The following is a 16,952-nucleotide window of genomic DNA, read 5'->3' on the forward strand; positions in this document are numbered from 1 at the left end:
TGGCCCGCAACCCAGGCATGTGCCCTGCCCGAGAATCAAACAGGCGACCCTTTGGTTCACAGGTCAACACTCAGTCCACTGAGCCACACCAGCCAGGGCAATAGTGATTATTTTTAAAGTTTGTCAGTTTGATAGGCAACAGATAGTATCATATATTTGTTTAAATTAATTACTTTTTAATTACTAGATTAGTTTAACATTTTCATGTTTATTGACCATTTGAAAGTTCTCGTTTTGGGCATTACCTTTGACTATTTGCCCATTTTCTTTTGGAGTGTATGCTTTTTTAAAAAAATCCTATTTCTTCAGTTATTAAACAAATATTAATTGAGCATCTTTTATATGCTAGGGCCAGACATAGTCTAGGTAAATAGCACAGACAAAATCCCTGTGATTAAGAAGCTTATATTCTAATGTAGTAAGGCAGGAAATAAACAAGTAAATATGTCATTTGACAAGTGGGGATGGGACTCTAAAGAAAAGTAGGCATGAAATGATGGGGTAGCGGAGGAGATGCTGTTTCTAAAGGTGGCCAGGGGAGGCCTCACTGATGCCACTAGTATTTAAGTACAAATCCCAAGATTAAGGCACAAGCACTGGTGATATTTGGGGAAAGCTTTGTAGGTGGAAGGAACAAAGCGTGCAAAGGCCCTACGGCAGGACTGTGACTGGTGTTTGACTTGAGTTTGATTTAGGTTTACTCTGGGTGGAGCTGGGGCTGTAACTCCCAGAGAGTTAGGAGGTGAATTTGAGGGGTAGCAAGGAGCAGACTAGATGTGGGGATTCAGACCAGGTGGGACCTGAGAGCAGCCAGAGTGAGGAATAAGCAATTCATGGATCAGGCAGCGTCCCACCTAGCAACTGGAAAGGCGCTCCCAGGCCAGATGTTTAAAGAACATTGGTGGTGGTAAGTGGAGACCAGGTTGGCAGGACAGCGGTGGAATCAGGAAGACCAGTTAGGAGTCTCCTTGCTAGGAACCACTTAGGAGTGTGCCAGATGAGAGAGTTCGGTGATGTGGAGGCAGTGACAGGTGAATCTGGACATATTTTGAATGTACAATCAATAGATTTTGCTGATGGATTGGGTGTGAAGCGTGAGAGAAAGTGGGTGTGAAGTGTGGGAGAAAGAGGAGCTGAAGATGACTCCAAGGTATTGGGCCTGAGCAACTGATAACGCAGGTGCCACTTGCTGAGATGGGGGAGGAAATGTAGGAAGAACAGGTTTGGCGCTGGTAACATCGTAACGATTTGTGAGAGCATTTTATGTGATGAAATGTACTAATCTTCTATCATTTAGGTAGAAATGGTTTCTTTCTCCTCAATTTGCTGATAATTAACCTTGTTAGTGGTGGGTTTTGCTGTACAGAAATGCCAGCTATTTACTTCATCATCTGTTAGACTTCACAGTTCTTGGTTTTGCTGTCATGTCTAGAAAGATTCTAAAAATAATCACCTGTGCTTTCTTCAGGTACTCTTATGGTTTTTTATTTGCATTTAGCTCTTTAATCTGGGTGGAATTAATTTTGGTGTAGGCTGTGAATTAGAGTTCAGTCTTAATTTTTCTCAAATAATTAACCTGTTATCCTGGCATCATTAAACAATTTGTTTTCCTCTAAGAGAAATAAATGATTGTATCATTTCCTCTGAATCAGAAAACAGGAGTGAGTGGCGGGTTGTATAGAGCTATTTTATCATATGTTAGTGTTCAGCAAGTTCCTGGTCATCGACTAAAAAAGTTGATGACATGGTGATTATAATTACCAAATATTCCATTCCTGAAAGAGGTAGTTGTCTTAGAAGGTGGCTTTCGTTGGATTTCCTCAATGACGATGAACTCTGCCTTATGGATGACATATGACCCCTTCTTAACCACACAGCCTATGTTCTGTCACCAAATATGCTTTTTTGCTACCTTATTTTGTCAACTGATAATTGTTCCAAGATTATAAACTGAAATTTGCTTCAACAATACTTCCAAAGCCCTATAACCTTCGTGTTTTCCCTTCCACAGCCGCTGTACTCCAGTCCTTCTCTGCTATGTGGGTCATTTAGGGGTGGTAATAGCATTTAATGAGCCGGATTTTTTTTTTTTTAAGGCAAGAGGTGGATTTCTTATGTCATTAATAATGTTTATTGAATTTTACAGTTGGGTGAAGTCTTCAAGCTTGGAAGTAAGCCTCCAGCATGTTGTTACCTTAGAAATTTGTGTCAAGGCTGATTGAACCTAACTCTTAAATGTTTTTATTTTTTAATTTTTTTTAGAGAGGTAAATACGAGGTTCCTAAGTGGCTCTCTCCCAGTAGCATTCTGCTTCTTCAACAAATGCTACAGGTAAACTTTGTTACTTAGTATTTTTAAATAAGAAGTCTGTTGGAATTATTTGACCCAACTTTAAGGAGTCTTTGGTGCTACTGTATTTGGAGGGCAGCACCATTTATCTATTAGCTTGAAAAATTGTATTCATTATGTCTGCTGTGTAAATATCCTCTACTAGATACTTTCTTAATCCTGTTGCAAATGCATTTTCTTTTAGCCCTCTATTGTCTGTCTTTGCTGATGTGGTTTTTCTTCCTTTTTCTTGGGTATCGTCTATTTTCTCTAACCAGCTCTTGCTCCATGATCTTCTGTTTTCTTGCTCCAACTCTTGTACGTTAGCTAGGTAGTAGATACTTCATGGATGCTTGAATGAGCTCCTGTACAACTGAGTGGGCCTTGTGATCTAGTGTAGAGATCCTCAAACTTTAGCATGTGTTGCAGTTGCCCTGTGGGCCTGTTAAAACCCAGATCTCTGGGTGCCACCCAGGGGGTGTCTGACTCAATAGATCTGGGGCAAGACTAAGAATTTGCACTTCCGACAAGCTCCCAGATGGCACTGATGCTGCTGGGACCCACTGTGAGAACCATCAATTTAGTGGGATGGGCTCTGAGAGGGAAAGACGGAAGTTGGAATGCTGAGGCCTGGCATCCTCCCTGCCAGTCAACTCGCCTGCCACCTACCTGAGTTCTGACCTATGAAAAGGCGACTGTGGGTCGGGCCTCATGGCTCCTCCGTATTGTTATGAGGGTAAAATGAGATTAATGGGAAACACTTTGAAAACACTTTGAGTACCTTATTAGTGCAAATTTTTTTCATTGTTGTGTATTCAGAATATCTCCCAGTTTTTCCATCTATTAAATGCCATCTCCACGTTTTATTCAAAATTTACCTCAGGCTCACCCCCTTGTTTAAGTAGGGCCAGACCACCAAATCTTTATAATGAGATTGAAAACACCTCATCCTTTCTTCTAAACGCCAAAAAAACTTAATCTGTGTTGATTAATTTTCCTCTCCTCACATTTGAAAATTACAAATGGAAAAGAAAGGTGCGCTTTTCAACTTGTTCTATGTGATTGTAAGCTCTTCGGGAGGTAGAGATTGCATATTCAGTATGAATGCCCTGCATTGTGGCTGTTTGAATATTAAATTGGTGAATATTTCCTGTGAATAGGTTTTCCAGCAAAAGACTATTACATCATACAATAGATTGACTGAATTTCATGAATAATGTCCATACCAATGAAGTTCGTGTTTGTTAAACATTCATCTTCTAAGCCTATGTTGGTTGCTATAGTTTTCTTGCCTCTACTGCCTTTTTAAAAGAATTTATTCCAAGGCCATTTTAAGGTCTTTGACAGCATTTTTGTGATGATAAAGTTTACAGCTGTTCTGATGAATTTTGAGTTCTCAGGAGAAGAGTTGTTCTGTGTTCTTCGTTTGGAATGCTAATCTCTAGCTACTTCTCAATGGCCACTAGGTGGACCCAAAGAAACGGATTTCTGTGAAAAACCTATTGAACCATCCCTGGGTCATGCAAGATTACAACTGTCCTGTTGAGTGGCAAAGCAAGAATCCTGTAAGTAAAATGAAATCCAGTAGAAATTTTTAAAAACTTTATGTGATCTTTGTGTGGATTCATAACCGACAATGATATCGTCTACAACATAAAATGTACTTCACAGACTTACTCGTAAGATTGGTGTTTGGGAGACTTGCAACCTAATTATATACCGCATTTGCCTGTTTATCTCTAGGAGAGTGGTTATTAACCTGGACTGCGCATGAGAATCACTGGGACCTTAAAAAAGATGCGTGTGCTCCATTCCAGAACAATTAATGGGTATTTTTAAAGCTCCCAGGTGTTTCTCGTGTGTAATCAGGCTTGTGACCAGTGCACTTGGAATTGTGGGCAAGTTACTTAACTTTGCCAAAGCTGCTTGTTCGTCTGTAGAAAGTAGGTTAAACCAGTTGTCTACTTCCCAGAGTAGTAACGAGGTTATAGTTAGGTTCCTAAACTTTTAAGTCTGGAGACTCCTATATGCTCTTAATATTTGTTTATTGATTCATTTCAAGGTAACAGTAGTAAACCTATTATATTTTATCACAAATAAACATTTTTATGAAAAATAAAAATAAATTTAGTAAGAAGAGTAGCATTGCTTTACATTTTTGCAAGTTTCTTTAAAGTCTAGCTTAATAGAAGACACTGGGATCTGATCTGCATTCGGTCAATTTTGATTCAAGCATACAAAGGAAATGCAGCCTCACACAGCTATGTAGTAGGAGAATGGATAAGTATTTTAATTGCTTTTTCAGACAATTGGGGATAGTCTTTGATATTCCATTAAAACTTGACGAGTGGCAGTTTCTTAAAGGTTAGTTGCATGTGGAATCTGACACCACATCAGTGAACTTTTTTATTACATTAAAGTCCACTAGTCTGTCCTTTGGATCTTTCCCACATAACATTGGGCGTCGTCATTTGGAAAATATCTGTTCACTTATTCATGCAGATGTTCCAAATATTAACACCTTTCATTATACAGTATTTTTAAAAAACCCCACATTCCTTAAAGTCACTACTGATCTCATCAGAAAAGTCTTAATTATTGGAAAACCGTTAAGTTCATGGTGGCAAATGTAAGTTTCCCAAAATTCTAAGTTTTGCTCAAAACCCCTCATTATTGGCAGCAAATGCTGCCAGTTGTTTTCCTTGAAGTAACAAGTTCACTTTGTTCATTTTGGGGAACCCATCCACCCGATATCCAAGTCTAAATAAAATTAATACTTTTTACTGTGTCATCAATGATATTCTTCATTGAAACTGGATTTTTTTTTTAACCGAGCACACTACAGAGAATACAGTGTGTTCGTCAGTTTGGTGCCTTTGCATTGATTTTTTCACTCGGGCTCCGGCAGTTTTACTCATCACTGCTTCTGTCCCATCGGTGCAAATGTTAACGCTGTGGACAATGAAAAACTGTATTATTATAAAAATAGTTTTGTCCTTGGAGATCCTCAGGGGTCTTTGGACTACACCTGAGAACTGGTCTAATATGTATATGAAAGGACTTTAAGATAAAGTGCTATGCAAGTTTAAGCAATCATTTAAATAATTATTCCTACATTAATGTCAAAAAATATTTTTTAAACAAATGGCAACTTGAACTTGGTAATAACGTGAAGATTACTAAAGGACATGTAGACTTTGTATAATAGTTAACTATTGCTGTTTTAAAAATCACTCCAAAATTTAGTGACTTAAAATAATACTAATGAACTATTCTGTAGATCAGCAGTTTGGGCTGGCTCAGCTGGGTGGTTCTATGTGGGTCTTAACCTTGGCCTGCTTGTGTGACTGCAGTCACCTGGTGCCTGAGCTGTGGTACTGTGGTCCGGGTGTCACCCAAAAGACCAGCCGTTTGTGCTGGCTCTTTGTTGGGCCACACTGTGTGCAGTTGACTAGCCTGGGCTTCTTGATATGATGGCTGGGTTCCAAAAGAAACAAGAAAGTGGACAAGCCCTAGTGCTCATCTTTTAAGCCTCTGCTTGCATCCTGTTGACTAATGTCCCATTCTCCAACGCAAGCCACATGCCAAAGGCCAGAGCACTAGGGAAGGTGTACCTTTTAAGGTGGATAAAATTCTTCTTCCCTATTGATAAATAAGGAAATGGAGAAATGAAAAAAACTATTTAAAAAATAAATTCAGTGAGAAGAGTGGCATTGCTTTATGTCTGTGTGAATTTCTGTTATGTCTGGCTTTAATAGGAGACACACATCCGAGTGTCTCATCTGCTTTTGCATTTAGTGAGTTTTGATAATATTTTCATTGAAGCATATGAAGAAAATGTAGCCTCACAGAGATATGTAGTTAGAAAAGTATTTTAATACTTTAGCCCTGGCTGATGTGGCTCAGTGGATTGAGTGCTGGCCTGCGAACCGAAGTGTCACCAGTTCGATTCCCAGTCAGGGCACATGCCTGGGTTGCAGGCCAGGCCCCAGGAGGGGGCACGAGAGAGACAACCAACCACACATTGATGTTTCTCTCCCTGTCTTTCTCCTTCCTTTTCTCTAAAAATAAATAAATAAAATCTTTTTTAAAAAAGAAAAGTGTTTTAACACTTTAAAGAAGAATTTTAATAGCCTTTTCAGATAATTGGAGATGTTCTCTGATGATGCATTGAAACTTCTGCAGCGAAGTGGGACACATGCATGTGTCAACAGAATAGCTTAGAGGCGTGTCTCAGACATGCCACAGTGCAGACTTGGTAGGGCTGGGAGGTATTTGCTTTCTGGCACAATCCCACCAGTAAATAGAAATACTCTTCCCTATGGCCAACTGGTCTCAGAAAAACGGACTGTACTTGTTATAGACCCTTCTCATCACTCCGCCTGCCGTAATGGCCGTGCAGCCTGAGCTGACAGTCCTCCTGATTCTCCTATGACTGTCAGCTCCTAACATTTCTTTTCTCCATGTTGCCTTTGGCCCTTCGTGACATAGTATCTATTGAATAAATAGAGCTGCAACTTAACTCTAACAGCTCCCAACACCCAGGGCCGGAGAACAGCAGAGTACGCAGGTGCCTGAGCAGTGCAGCGGGGAGGTGCCCCTTGTGAGGCGGAGAGCAGGTGGTGCACATGCCTGTCTTCAGCCATTGGGGGTCATCATTTCTCCATGTGTGGGAGGGCTCTGCCTATCTCCTCAGCCGTGATTCTAATAGGATAGGGTACACTGCTGTTTGCAGCAGAGCGGGTGCCAAAATGAAGAAAGTCTCTGATTTCAACAACAAAAGTTTATTTTAATGTGAGGTGCAATATAAAGTAAAATACATAGTTTGCGTGTTCCAAAAGAGTATGTCATTTTTCTTACATTGTAGTATAATAATTGCTAATATTTATTGAATACTTATTATAATAGAATAGTGTGCTGTTGTAGCAAGAACTTTCTGTATATTATACTGCACTATAATATAGATAGAGCCTTTAGGATAATGCCTTTAAGAGTCAGGGGCTATTCTCTGGGCTTTATGTTTTTTGCTCTTGTAACTCATTTCATCTTTATACCAGCCCTTTGAAGTAGATGCTGTTGATTGTCCCCATTTAGCAGAGGAGGCAACTGAGACACAGAATCACGAAGTAACTTGTCCAAGGTCAAACAACTAGTAAGTGTAGAACCAAGATTTGGACCCAGACAGAAGGGCTGAACTAGTTGATCTGACAGGTCAGCTAGTTCAGCCTCAGGCCCTGTATCCTGTGTAGCTGTGGCCTTTGTGACAAGCATTTCTTGTCTGGTCTCTGTTGGAATAGCTGCTGGGGCAGAGCCATGGAGAGGTCGGGGAAGGTAGTGTGGCGGGGAAGAAAAAACTTTGGGCTAGGAATGAAAAATGCCAGTCTTGGGCAGATTGCATGCATTTTTCTGATTTTTAATTTTCTGATCTCTGATATGGGTGTGCTAATGTGTCTCGTATGTTTGGGTTATGTTTTGGTGTTTACAGAGTGGCTTTACATGTTATGCCATTCATCCGTCTTGCCTGCCTTACAGAGCTATTGCAGGGATCACATCACTTATGTACAGAAGAGGTGTAAGGGATTGTTCTTGCTTTTCAAAGTCTTTGCTTTTCTTTCTCAATATAGTGTTTCATCAAGAGTAAACTATAAAGGGGACTAAATGGTAATGGAAAAAATACACTAAAGATTAAATTTTAAAAAAGAATAAACTATAAAAATTCAGATTTACTTGGAGATTTAGGGCATAGATTCTATTCTGTAACTCTATGCATGATCTCCTACAGTTTTCACATATGACTCTAGTACCTAAGTATTGTATCACATAGAAATTATATTCAGTTCTGTTTTCTGCCCTACGGAAGAGGACTGTACTGGGCACAGACAATCCAAAATAACTGGCTGGTTTTTGGCATGCATTTTTGTATTTAATTTAACTTGAGTATGTGTGGCTGAGAATTTAGGTACTTAAAATAGTGAGCCATATTCAGACTTTGGTTTCTTGTCCACACCATTCTTTTCCTTCTTTTTAATTTAGGGGCCCAGAAAAGAAGATAGCACCTGTTCCTTATCCTTCCCTCCTTTCCCACACAAACCTTGTGGGAAAGGTACAGAGCGGAAGGCTGTGGGAAGAAAAGGGTCCTCCCTCCCTCCCTTCCTTCCTTCCTCCCTCCCTCTCTTCCTTCCTTCTTCCCTCCCTTCCTTCCTTCATTCCTTTTCTTTACTTTCTTTTCTGTACTTACTTTCTTTCCTTTCAAGGAGAGTAACTTAAGGTCATGGAAGGAACCCCAGAAATCTTTCCCATCTTGTTTCAGCAGCGATGACATTAACAAGGAGGTGCCTGACTGGGTGGTAAAGTGTCTGGGCGTCTGAGGGTGAGCCCTTCGTGAAGGGGGGTTTTACAGTTTTGGATGCTGCCAAGGTCAAAGTAACACAGCAGAAACTTATTTTTAACACTTGACAACCTGGATGGTGTGATAGAAAGAAAGGGCCTGAATGTTAAGGGGAGTTAATCATTAAAAGGGTGGTTTAAAGGACAGGAAAGAGAAAACTCGCAGAGGAAAGGATGTCTGTAATAGAAATATTCAGATTTCCAAAAGGCTTTTATACCAAAGAAGAGGTAGAATTATGACTGATAGTAAAAATAGTTAGCCAATTTTTAAGTGCCTCTTCTATTCCGATGTTGGACTGGGCGCGCCACATGTTACATCTATGACAGGGCAGATGCCTTCTCTTTTTTACAGACAATGAACTGAGGCTCAGAGAGGTATTGTGATATGCTCAAGGTCACACAGTTGTTTAATGATGCCACAATGAAAACCAAGGTCTGTCTAGTTCCAAAACCTGTTATCTGTCAGACTGTATTGGCTCACAGTGAGTTGGGGTCACAGGGAGGCAGACCCAAGGGGGCAGGAGGGAGAAGCTAACCGTCTCGACTGTTCTGGTAAAGGAGTACTTTAAGCAGAAAGGGAAACATCACTTACTGAGGCTGTTGTGAAGAGACTTCTTACATGGGGAAGATGAATTTAAAATTATGTTTCTTAAGATTCTCTTATGTGATTTTATGAACTCCCTTGGGCCGGCTCCAGGCCAGGCCCTTCCTGCCTTCTCATTCTTGGTGATCCTTGTCTGGTTCTGAGAATACACTTTTGACGAGGTCACATCATGCAGGAATCAGAATACTTGGATGATTTCAAAAGGAAGTTTGAATTGAGGCTGCCTCCCTTTTTAAAAATTGTGTTCTGCTCGTACCTTCAGCATAATGGAGATGGTGTAGCATCTGTGGGACCATCATAAGGACTCTTGGGATTGTGCTGAACCCCAAGTTAACCTAGGGACAATTTGCTGTAAGTCCGAGCCACTCTTTAGCAGTCTGTTGTCCATCACTGGTTTTAAATGTCCAGATGACTGCTCTTTGATGAGAATGCCAGTGCAGTTGTGTGGTTGGAAGGAGTTATAGTCCCGTGACTACATAACAGAATCATAAGAATTGATCAGATGATGGTGAGGCTGTGAAGGGCAGGGCAAGAGCTGATCTTCTTGAATTATCGTCATCTGCTTATATCTTTAAAAATTATGGAGAATGCTTATTCTTTTTTTTTTAAGATTTTACTTACTTATTTTTTAAAGATTTTATTTGTTTATTTTTAGAGGGGGAGGGAGGGAGATAGACAGAGAGAGAGAGAGAGAAACATCAATGTGCGGTTGCTGGGGGTTGTGGCCTGCAACCCAGGCATGTACCCTGGCTGGGAATCGAACCTGGGACACTTTGGTTCCCAGTCTGCGCTCAATCCACTGAGCTACACCAGCCAGGGCCTGAGAATGTTTATTTTTACCCAAGAATCTGACAAACTCCTGTTGCTTTTACATCTTGGTGTTTGCTTTTACAAGGAAATTATGGTAATTTAAAATTTTCCAAACAAATATTTTGTAATAAAGTCTATGCACTTTTTTTTGTAGCTAATTCACCTTGATGAAGATTGTGTAACGGAACTTTCTGTGCATCACAGAAACAACAGGCAGACAATGGAGGATATGATTTCATTGGTAAGAAATGACAGCATGAATTTGAGAGTAACACCTTTGATTTCATTGTTCTTGATTTTATCAGTACGTTAAAAATAAGGTACTGAAATTGGGCTCTTGAGTTCCCACCACTCCCCTCTCCCAGCCTGTACCTCTCTCAGTTTTCCTCATCTCAGTAAGTGGCATCACCATACATGGCTCAAGGAAAAAAAAAAAAAGGACAGCATTTTCAGGCCTGTGATTTTATCATGGGTGTAACTGTTGCACTTATTTTGTATTCGTGTATTACTTCTACTCCTTTTAAATGTCTACTGGATAGCCTTTTAAAAATGACATTGATTAAAGAGAATTATAGTGGAAAAAATTAAGAAATAGAACCAACTAGTCCAAGGAATTGACAGAGTTCTGATCTTGACTATGTTAACTTCTCTAACATGGAATTATGATTCTGCTGTAGAAACAAGGTAAACACAGAACAGTTTTCCTTCTTTCCTAAAAGCAGCCCTGTAGCATCACATCACCCCAAACTTATGAACCACATACCATGAAATCATTATCCTGATTTCTGGTGTTGCATTATTTTAGCTCTTGCGGATGCTTTAGTCTCCAGATTACATGTTTCCTAGAGATGGAGGCACTCAGAGTTGTCTCTGAGTATAATCAAAATGCTGGGCTGGGATTGCACCCAAATTCTCATCTTCATTTCTATATCTTTCATCACCAATGATTTGTATTTTTTTCTGTTTTCTAATTTGCAAGATTAGAAAGTGCCTTGAGCACTTTTTCCCCTAAACAAAACTTTGCTAAACCACAATTCTTTTAAGAGAGGTGGAGATGCAAAGGCATTCTTTTTAGTGACATAACAAGCAAAGGCTCTGGAGTATGTCTGGAAAACAGAATGAGAATTTTCTTTTTTGCAGAATGAGAAGGAACGGCTAGAACTGGGGAGTACTGCTATTACAAGCTATATAGGTCCTTAGTTTTTTACAGTGAAAATGGGAAGTTTTTATATAAACAACTTTTAAAAAATTGCTTGACTTTTGGGGGGTAGCCTTTAATAGAAGTCTGTATTTCAAATATATAGAATTTGTTTTATAATTGTTATTATAGAAATTTTCGAACACCTACGGAAGTGGAGAGAAAAGTATAACAACAATGGTCTTTGATGTGCTCGTCATCCCAATAGTTACTAACATTTTGCTAATTTTGTCTATGTCCCAGTGCCCTCCCCCATCTGCACTTTCCAACTAGGCATTTCAAAGCAAATCCCATACCTTATGAAATTTGAAATTTGGCATGAGATTCATACATTTTAAAAATTTGAGTCTTAAAAATAACATACACAGAATTTCAAGAATCATTGAAAAAAATTATTTAAATTAGTATCCTTTATTTGGTCTATAAATACAATTTTGAAAGCTAGCAGTGAAATGGAACTAGGAATTGTTTTCTTTACTTCTGATACAGAAGACGAAATGTGTAATGAAGCATGATAGAGATTGTTTTCTGGTGTTACATCTCCCTAAGTTTATCAGTTATTCTGAGAACTAGGCATGACCAAGATCAAAAATGCTGTGAGGAAAGTGATAGTTTCTCTTCTTTTGTGCTGTCCCCTCATTCTTAATGCCTGTCTTAATGCCTGTCTGTATCTGTACTTGTCTTCCAGTCCTAGGGATGAATAGAATACATTTCCTTAACCTTGGCTGAACATTGGACTCAAACCTGGGAACTCGAAACTAATTCTGATGCCTTGGTCCCACCCTCAGAGCTTATGATCTCATTGGTCTGGGGTGTGACCTAGGCATCGGAACTTTTAAAAGCTTCCCAAATGATGGCAAGGTGCAGCCAGGAGGCATTACTCTAGATTCTTGCTATTTAAAGTGTGCTGTAGAACCAGCAGCATCAGCAACACTTGGTGTTTATTAGAAATGCAAATCTCAGGCTCCACCTCTGATCTGTTAAATCAGAATCTGCATCGTAATAAAATCCCTGAGTGATTCATGGCACATTAAAGCTTGAGTAGCCTTGGTCTATGTCAGTGGTTCTCAACTAGGAGTGATTTTTGTCCCTCAGAACATTTTTGGTTCTCACTCTGGGAGTTTGTTTATGTGCTAATGGCAAACCTGGTAGAGTCCAGGGATGTCCAATATCGTATAGTGCACAGACTAGTCTCTCACAGTATAGAATCATCCAGGTCAAATGTCAATAGGGTTGAGATTGGGAAGTCCTGGTCCAGGTAGTCTCAGAGAATTCACAAATGCTGAATTCATTGGTCCTAAGTTCTAGAACCTCAGGAAAGCCAGGTTTGAGATCAGCTGTGGTCTTATTTTTCTGGCATCTTGGGAGCTCTGCTTTTACCTGTGGGGGAGTTAGGACAGAGGGAGATCAGTGTTGTGTGTTCCATGCTGATACGATGCCGCTGATCTTTGCACAAGGAGCGAGAATGTTATTCCTAAATGTTCAACTGATAGAAGCCTCACTTTTACTTTGTACATGAGCGCTCTTGAACTGCTTTTTATACGCAGAAGTCAGAGTTCCATTTGAGCTATCTCATTGCAGCCCTCTAGAGATTCCCAACCATGGCACTAGAGCTTCCGCCTCCTGGTTTCCCTTACTTTTCCCTGTTCTTCAGCTATGATTGGCTCTGGATTGTGGGACCTGCCAGTCATGTGGCAGGGAAACTTCACTGAGAACCTGTTCAGACCACGACATGCCTTTACCTATCCCTGCAGTGAAAATGCCCATGTATTCTGGCGGTGGGAGTTTACAGATTGCGGGCCTTGGGATCAAGGTCAGGGGAAGGATTTCTCCAACCCTCCGTACCCATAGCCGCCTCTCCTCAGCCCAGATGCCTGGGCCACTCTTTAATATTTGACCTGCCTGAACAATGAGGGGATTTAAAAATGTTTTTAGTTTTCTAGAAATGGTAACTTTTTTATAACTGGTAAACCTATTGCTTTACCATTTGCCTTTCAAAAGAGGGAACTGTCTAAAAGATAAGGGAGGCGTGGGTGGTTTTAGACTTGTAGATTGACATCACCTGAAAGAGTAACTAATGTGTTGATATACCTGTTATTCAACACAGAACTCCCCTGTACATCTTATCGTAATGAGTAGTATGCAGTGGCTAGGGTAAAGACGTTATAAAAATGATGTTTTTTTTTTTTTTTAGTCTAGGGAAAAAGAAAACTGAGAGGCTGGTTGTCAGACTCCTAGGCATGCTTGGGAAACTCCATTTAAAACCGTTGCACTGTCCAGGGGTTGTTTGCAGTGCCTGGGTCATGCCACTGTTGATAAGCAAGCGGCAGCTTGTTTCTTAGCCACTGTTTGTAATTACTTTATGGTATCTTTTTTTTTTAAGATTTTATTTATTTATTTTTAGAGAGAGGGGAAGGGAAGGAGAAAGAGAGGGAGAGAAGCATCAATGTGTGGTTGCTTCTCACACACCCCCTACTGGGGACCAGGCCCGCACCCCAGGCATGTGCCCTGACTGGGAATTGAACCAGCGACCCTTTGGTTTGCAGGCCTGCACTCAATCCACTGAGCTACACCAGCCAAGGCTATGGAATCTTTCTCAAAAAGGTGGCTATCGTAGATGAGACTATAGATGTGGGAAGTGGGGAAAAAATCCTTAATGTAGTTTTGTCACAAGTGTGCACAGGTAACCAGGTCGTTGGTGATTGGATAAGTAAAGGGAAGTAAGCAAGCTTTATTAAGGACAGTACACTCCACAGAATGTAGAAGCAAGCCAATCCCCTGAACGTAAAAATGCCCATTGTTGTCTGAGTGACTGTAATTTTATAAGGCTTTTAATTCCGTATTCTTAATCTACTTTTTACTGCACCTGCGTTAGAAGTTATATAATTTTTCTGCTACATTGCATGTGATTACCCATAGTTCTTCCTGATTGCCCATTCGGGGGGTAGAAACCACAGCGCTAATTTATTACAATCAGATTATAATAATGCTAAGGTGTACTATAGATTGTTTAGGATCAAAGTGTGCCGATCTGGCTGTGGTTTTAAGTATTACTATGCTATTACAAGACTGTTTCCAGAATTCAGGATGTTGGCAAGTGTCAATGTCAGCTACTAACTTGGATGTCAGCCTCCCAGGACTTCCTCGTTCCTGTTTTACCTACTCTCTCCAAGCCTTCTGCCTCGAGTGCAGCTACTTGTGGGGAGTCAAGCGACTCTTTCAGGAACACAGGCTGTCTGGCCTGGGATGTCGGACTGAGCTTTCTTTAGCGTGGTTTGCATTTGCTGCAGATGCCTTTAGAACTTCCTAATTTCTAACTACATCCCAGCTTTGATTTTTGGAAACTGACACTTAGCATTTAAATATTACCCAATATTATTAAAATTTAACACTTTTGCAAGGCAGAGAAATTCCATAGTCTTATAAGCACATTATTTAGAAAATTTCAGTTTCCACTCAGTTCCCAAGTACTTTTCCCCTGAAACCTTTTCTGCCTCCCCCCTGCCCCGTCTGGATTAAAGGAAGTATTCTGTGACAATTTATCACAGATATCAATGGATCTACCCACTAGATGGGTAGATCCATTATATAAATTTCAAAGCATATACTGTGGTTGTGGCTATCTAAAATATTAACTGATAAAATTCATTAATAAACGCAGAATTGGTAATAAACCTCTTTGGGTAATGTACTTTGTGAGGAGACACTTGGCATTTAAATATTACCCAATATTATTAAAATTCAACACTTTTGCAAGGCAGAGAGATTCCATAGTCTTTTAAGCACATTATTTAGAAAATTTCAGTTACACACAGTGGATTGAACAAATGTGTTTGCATTCAACACGTCCTAAAACCACACTAAAATAACAGAGGGATAAAGGGCAAAAATTCACAATGAAGAGAATAAAAAGAGGAGACGAGTAATGTCACTAAAAGTTTGGAACTTATACAGTGGATAAGTGGTAGCTGGCGTAGGTTTTGGAGAAAGCTGAAGGCCCCGGTGCCTGTAGTAGGAAAGGGCAGGAAGCAAACCAGTCGGAGCGCTAGAGCTCCGGAAAGGCTCAGTGGTCAGCGGGGCTAGGGAGCTCTGGAATCAGGGAAGTGAGCAGGGTGGGAACCGGGAAGGGTGGTTGAAAGTCTGTAGTAGAGGCAGTTAGACCCCTAGGTCCCTTTCTCTACCTTGTGCACCATGACAGCCACCTCTTCCCCACCCTGGCAGAAGATTGGTGACATTGAACAAGAGGCACTCGTGTACCGGGCCCAGCTCAGGTGGGGTGATGAGCCGTTTGGAAAGGATGCAGGGACACACCCAGCCCTCATATTGAACACTGAACCACTCACTGCCTCTAACCCCCTTCACTGTTCCACTGTGAGAATGCTGGAACTAGGATTTTGTCCTACTTGCGGGGGGAGGGGGGGGCGGGGAAAATATCGGAAGATTCGTCTTTAGGGAAAAGCCAGAAGAAAAAACCTACCATAGCAGTGGTTGAGAATTTAGGTTTCCTGTCTGTTTACCTTAGAGTACTGACTTTCAGCCTTTTTCTTCTCATGGCACACATAAACTAATTACTAAAATTTTGTGGCACACCAAAAAACATATTTTTTGCCAATCTGACAAAAAAATGGGTGTAATCTTGATTCATTCACACCAGACAGCTATTGTCGTGTTGGCTGTTGTCATTTTTAAATTGACAATCCAAGGGAAAAGAGGTCAGTGCCCCTGACTAAGTAGTCAGGCATAGCAAGTTTTGAAAATTCTTGCCGCACACCGGTTGAAAATCGCTGCCTTAGAGAAAAGTCCCCAAGATGATAAGCAGCCCCAGGCTACCCACAGAGCCTTTAATTAGCTGTGTTATTATAATTCTTCACTTTTAAATGGAGACAGACAGCCAAAGATCACCAGATATTTGAGGAAAGCCTCTAACAGGAAAGCCAGAGGTCAAAACAAATGGCATGGGGTTGGTAGGGAGAAGGAAGAAAAAGTAACAATATTCAGAAGAAAACAGATAACAGGAAGTGGGGGAAAATGGCCAAGAAATGATAATTAATATTCTCAGAGATAAGAGAAGCTATTTCTATCTTGAAATAGGAATAAGATGACTAAAAAGGAACTGTTTCAGGAGATAGCTCTTGAAAATTTAAAATATGACCTCAGAAATGAAAAGCTCAGTAGAAATGTTTGAAAATGAGTTAATGTGAAATCTTTCAAAAGTAGAACCTAAAGATGAAATGATGTACAAACAGAATAGAGGGGATAAGAAAGGTTACATACAAATAATATAAGTTGCAGGAAGATAAGACAGAAGAAAGAGGGGAGGAAACCACTGAAGAAATATTCCAGAACCGAGTTTCTAAGAACAAAGGGGCTTAACCAGGGCTTAGCAAAACAGATGAAAAGAGAGCTGCACAAAGGCCTGTTACAGTGAAATTTCAGAGAACTAGGGAAAAGGAGAAGATCCAAAAAGTTTTAGGAACAAAAACCAAACGATCATACACAAAGTTCTGGGAATCAGACTTTAGATTTTTCGGTAGCTGCACTAGAAGTGAAAAGGCCGTGGGACCATGCCTTCAGAACCAAAAATTATTATTGACCTAGAATTCTGTACTCAGCCAAAGTAGAATC

At 40.3% G+C, this 16,952-nt stretch overlaps 1 protein-coding gene across 2 annotated transcripts in view; it reads left to right on the forward strand.

The window, feature by feature from the left end:
- The window catches only part of MELK (maternal embryonic leucine zipper kinase), a 75,503-nt gene that overhangs the window by 38,810 nt on the left and 19,741 nt on the right, over nucleotides 1–16,952 (forward strand). For both annotated transcript variants that reach the window (XM_036021925.1, XM_036021924.1), the window contains 3 exons: nucleotides 2,263–2,331; nucleotides 3,795–3,893; nucleotides 10,284–10,370. In XM_036021925.1, coding sequence (XP_035877818.1) covers nucleotides 2,263–2,331; nucleotides 3,795–3,893; nucleotides 10,284–10,370 — 255 coding nt within the window. The remainder of the gene's footprint in view (nucleotides 1–2,262; nucleotides 2,332–3,794; nucleotides 3,894–10,283; nucleotides 10,371–16,952) is intronic.

Source organism: Phyllostomus discolor, chromosome 3, assembly GCF_004126475.2.
Source record: "Phyllostomus discolor isolate MPI-MPIP mPhyDis1 chromosome 3, mPhyDis1.pri.v3, whole genome shotgun sequence".
Classification (NCBI taxonomy): domain Eukaryota; kingdom Metazoa; phylum Chordata; class Mammalia; order Chiroptera; family Phyllostomidae; genus Phyllostomus; species Phyllostomus discolor.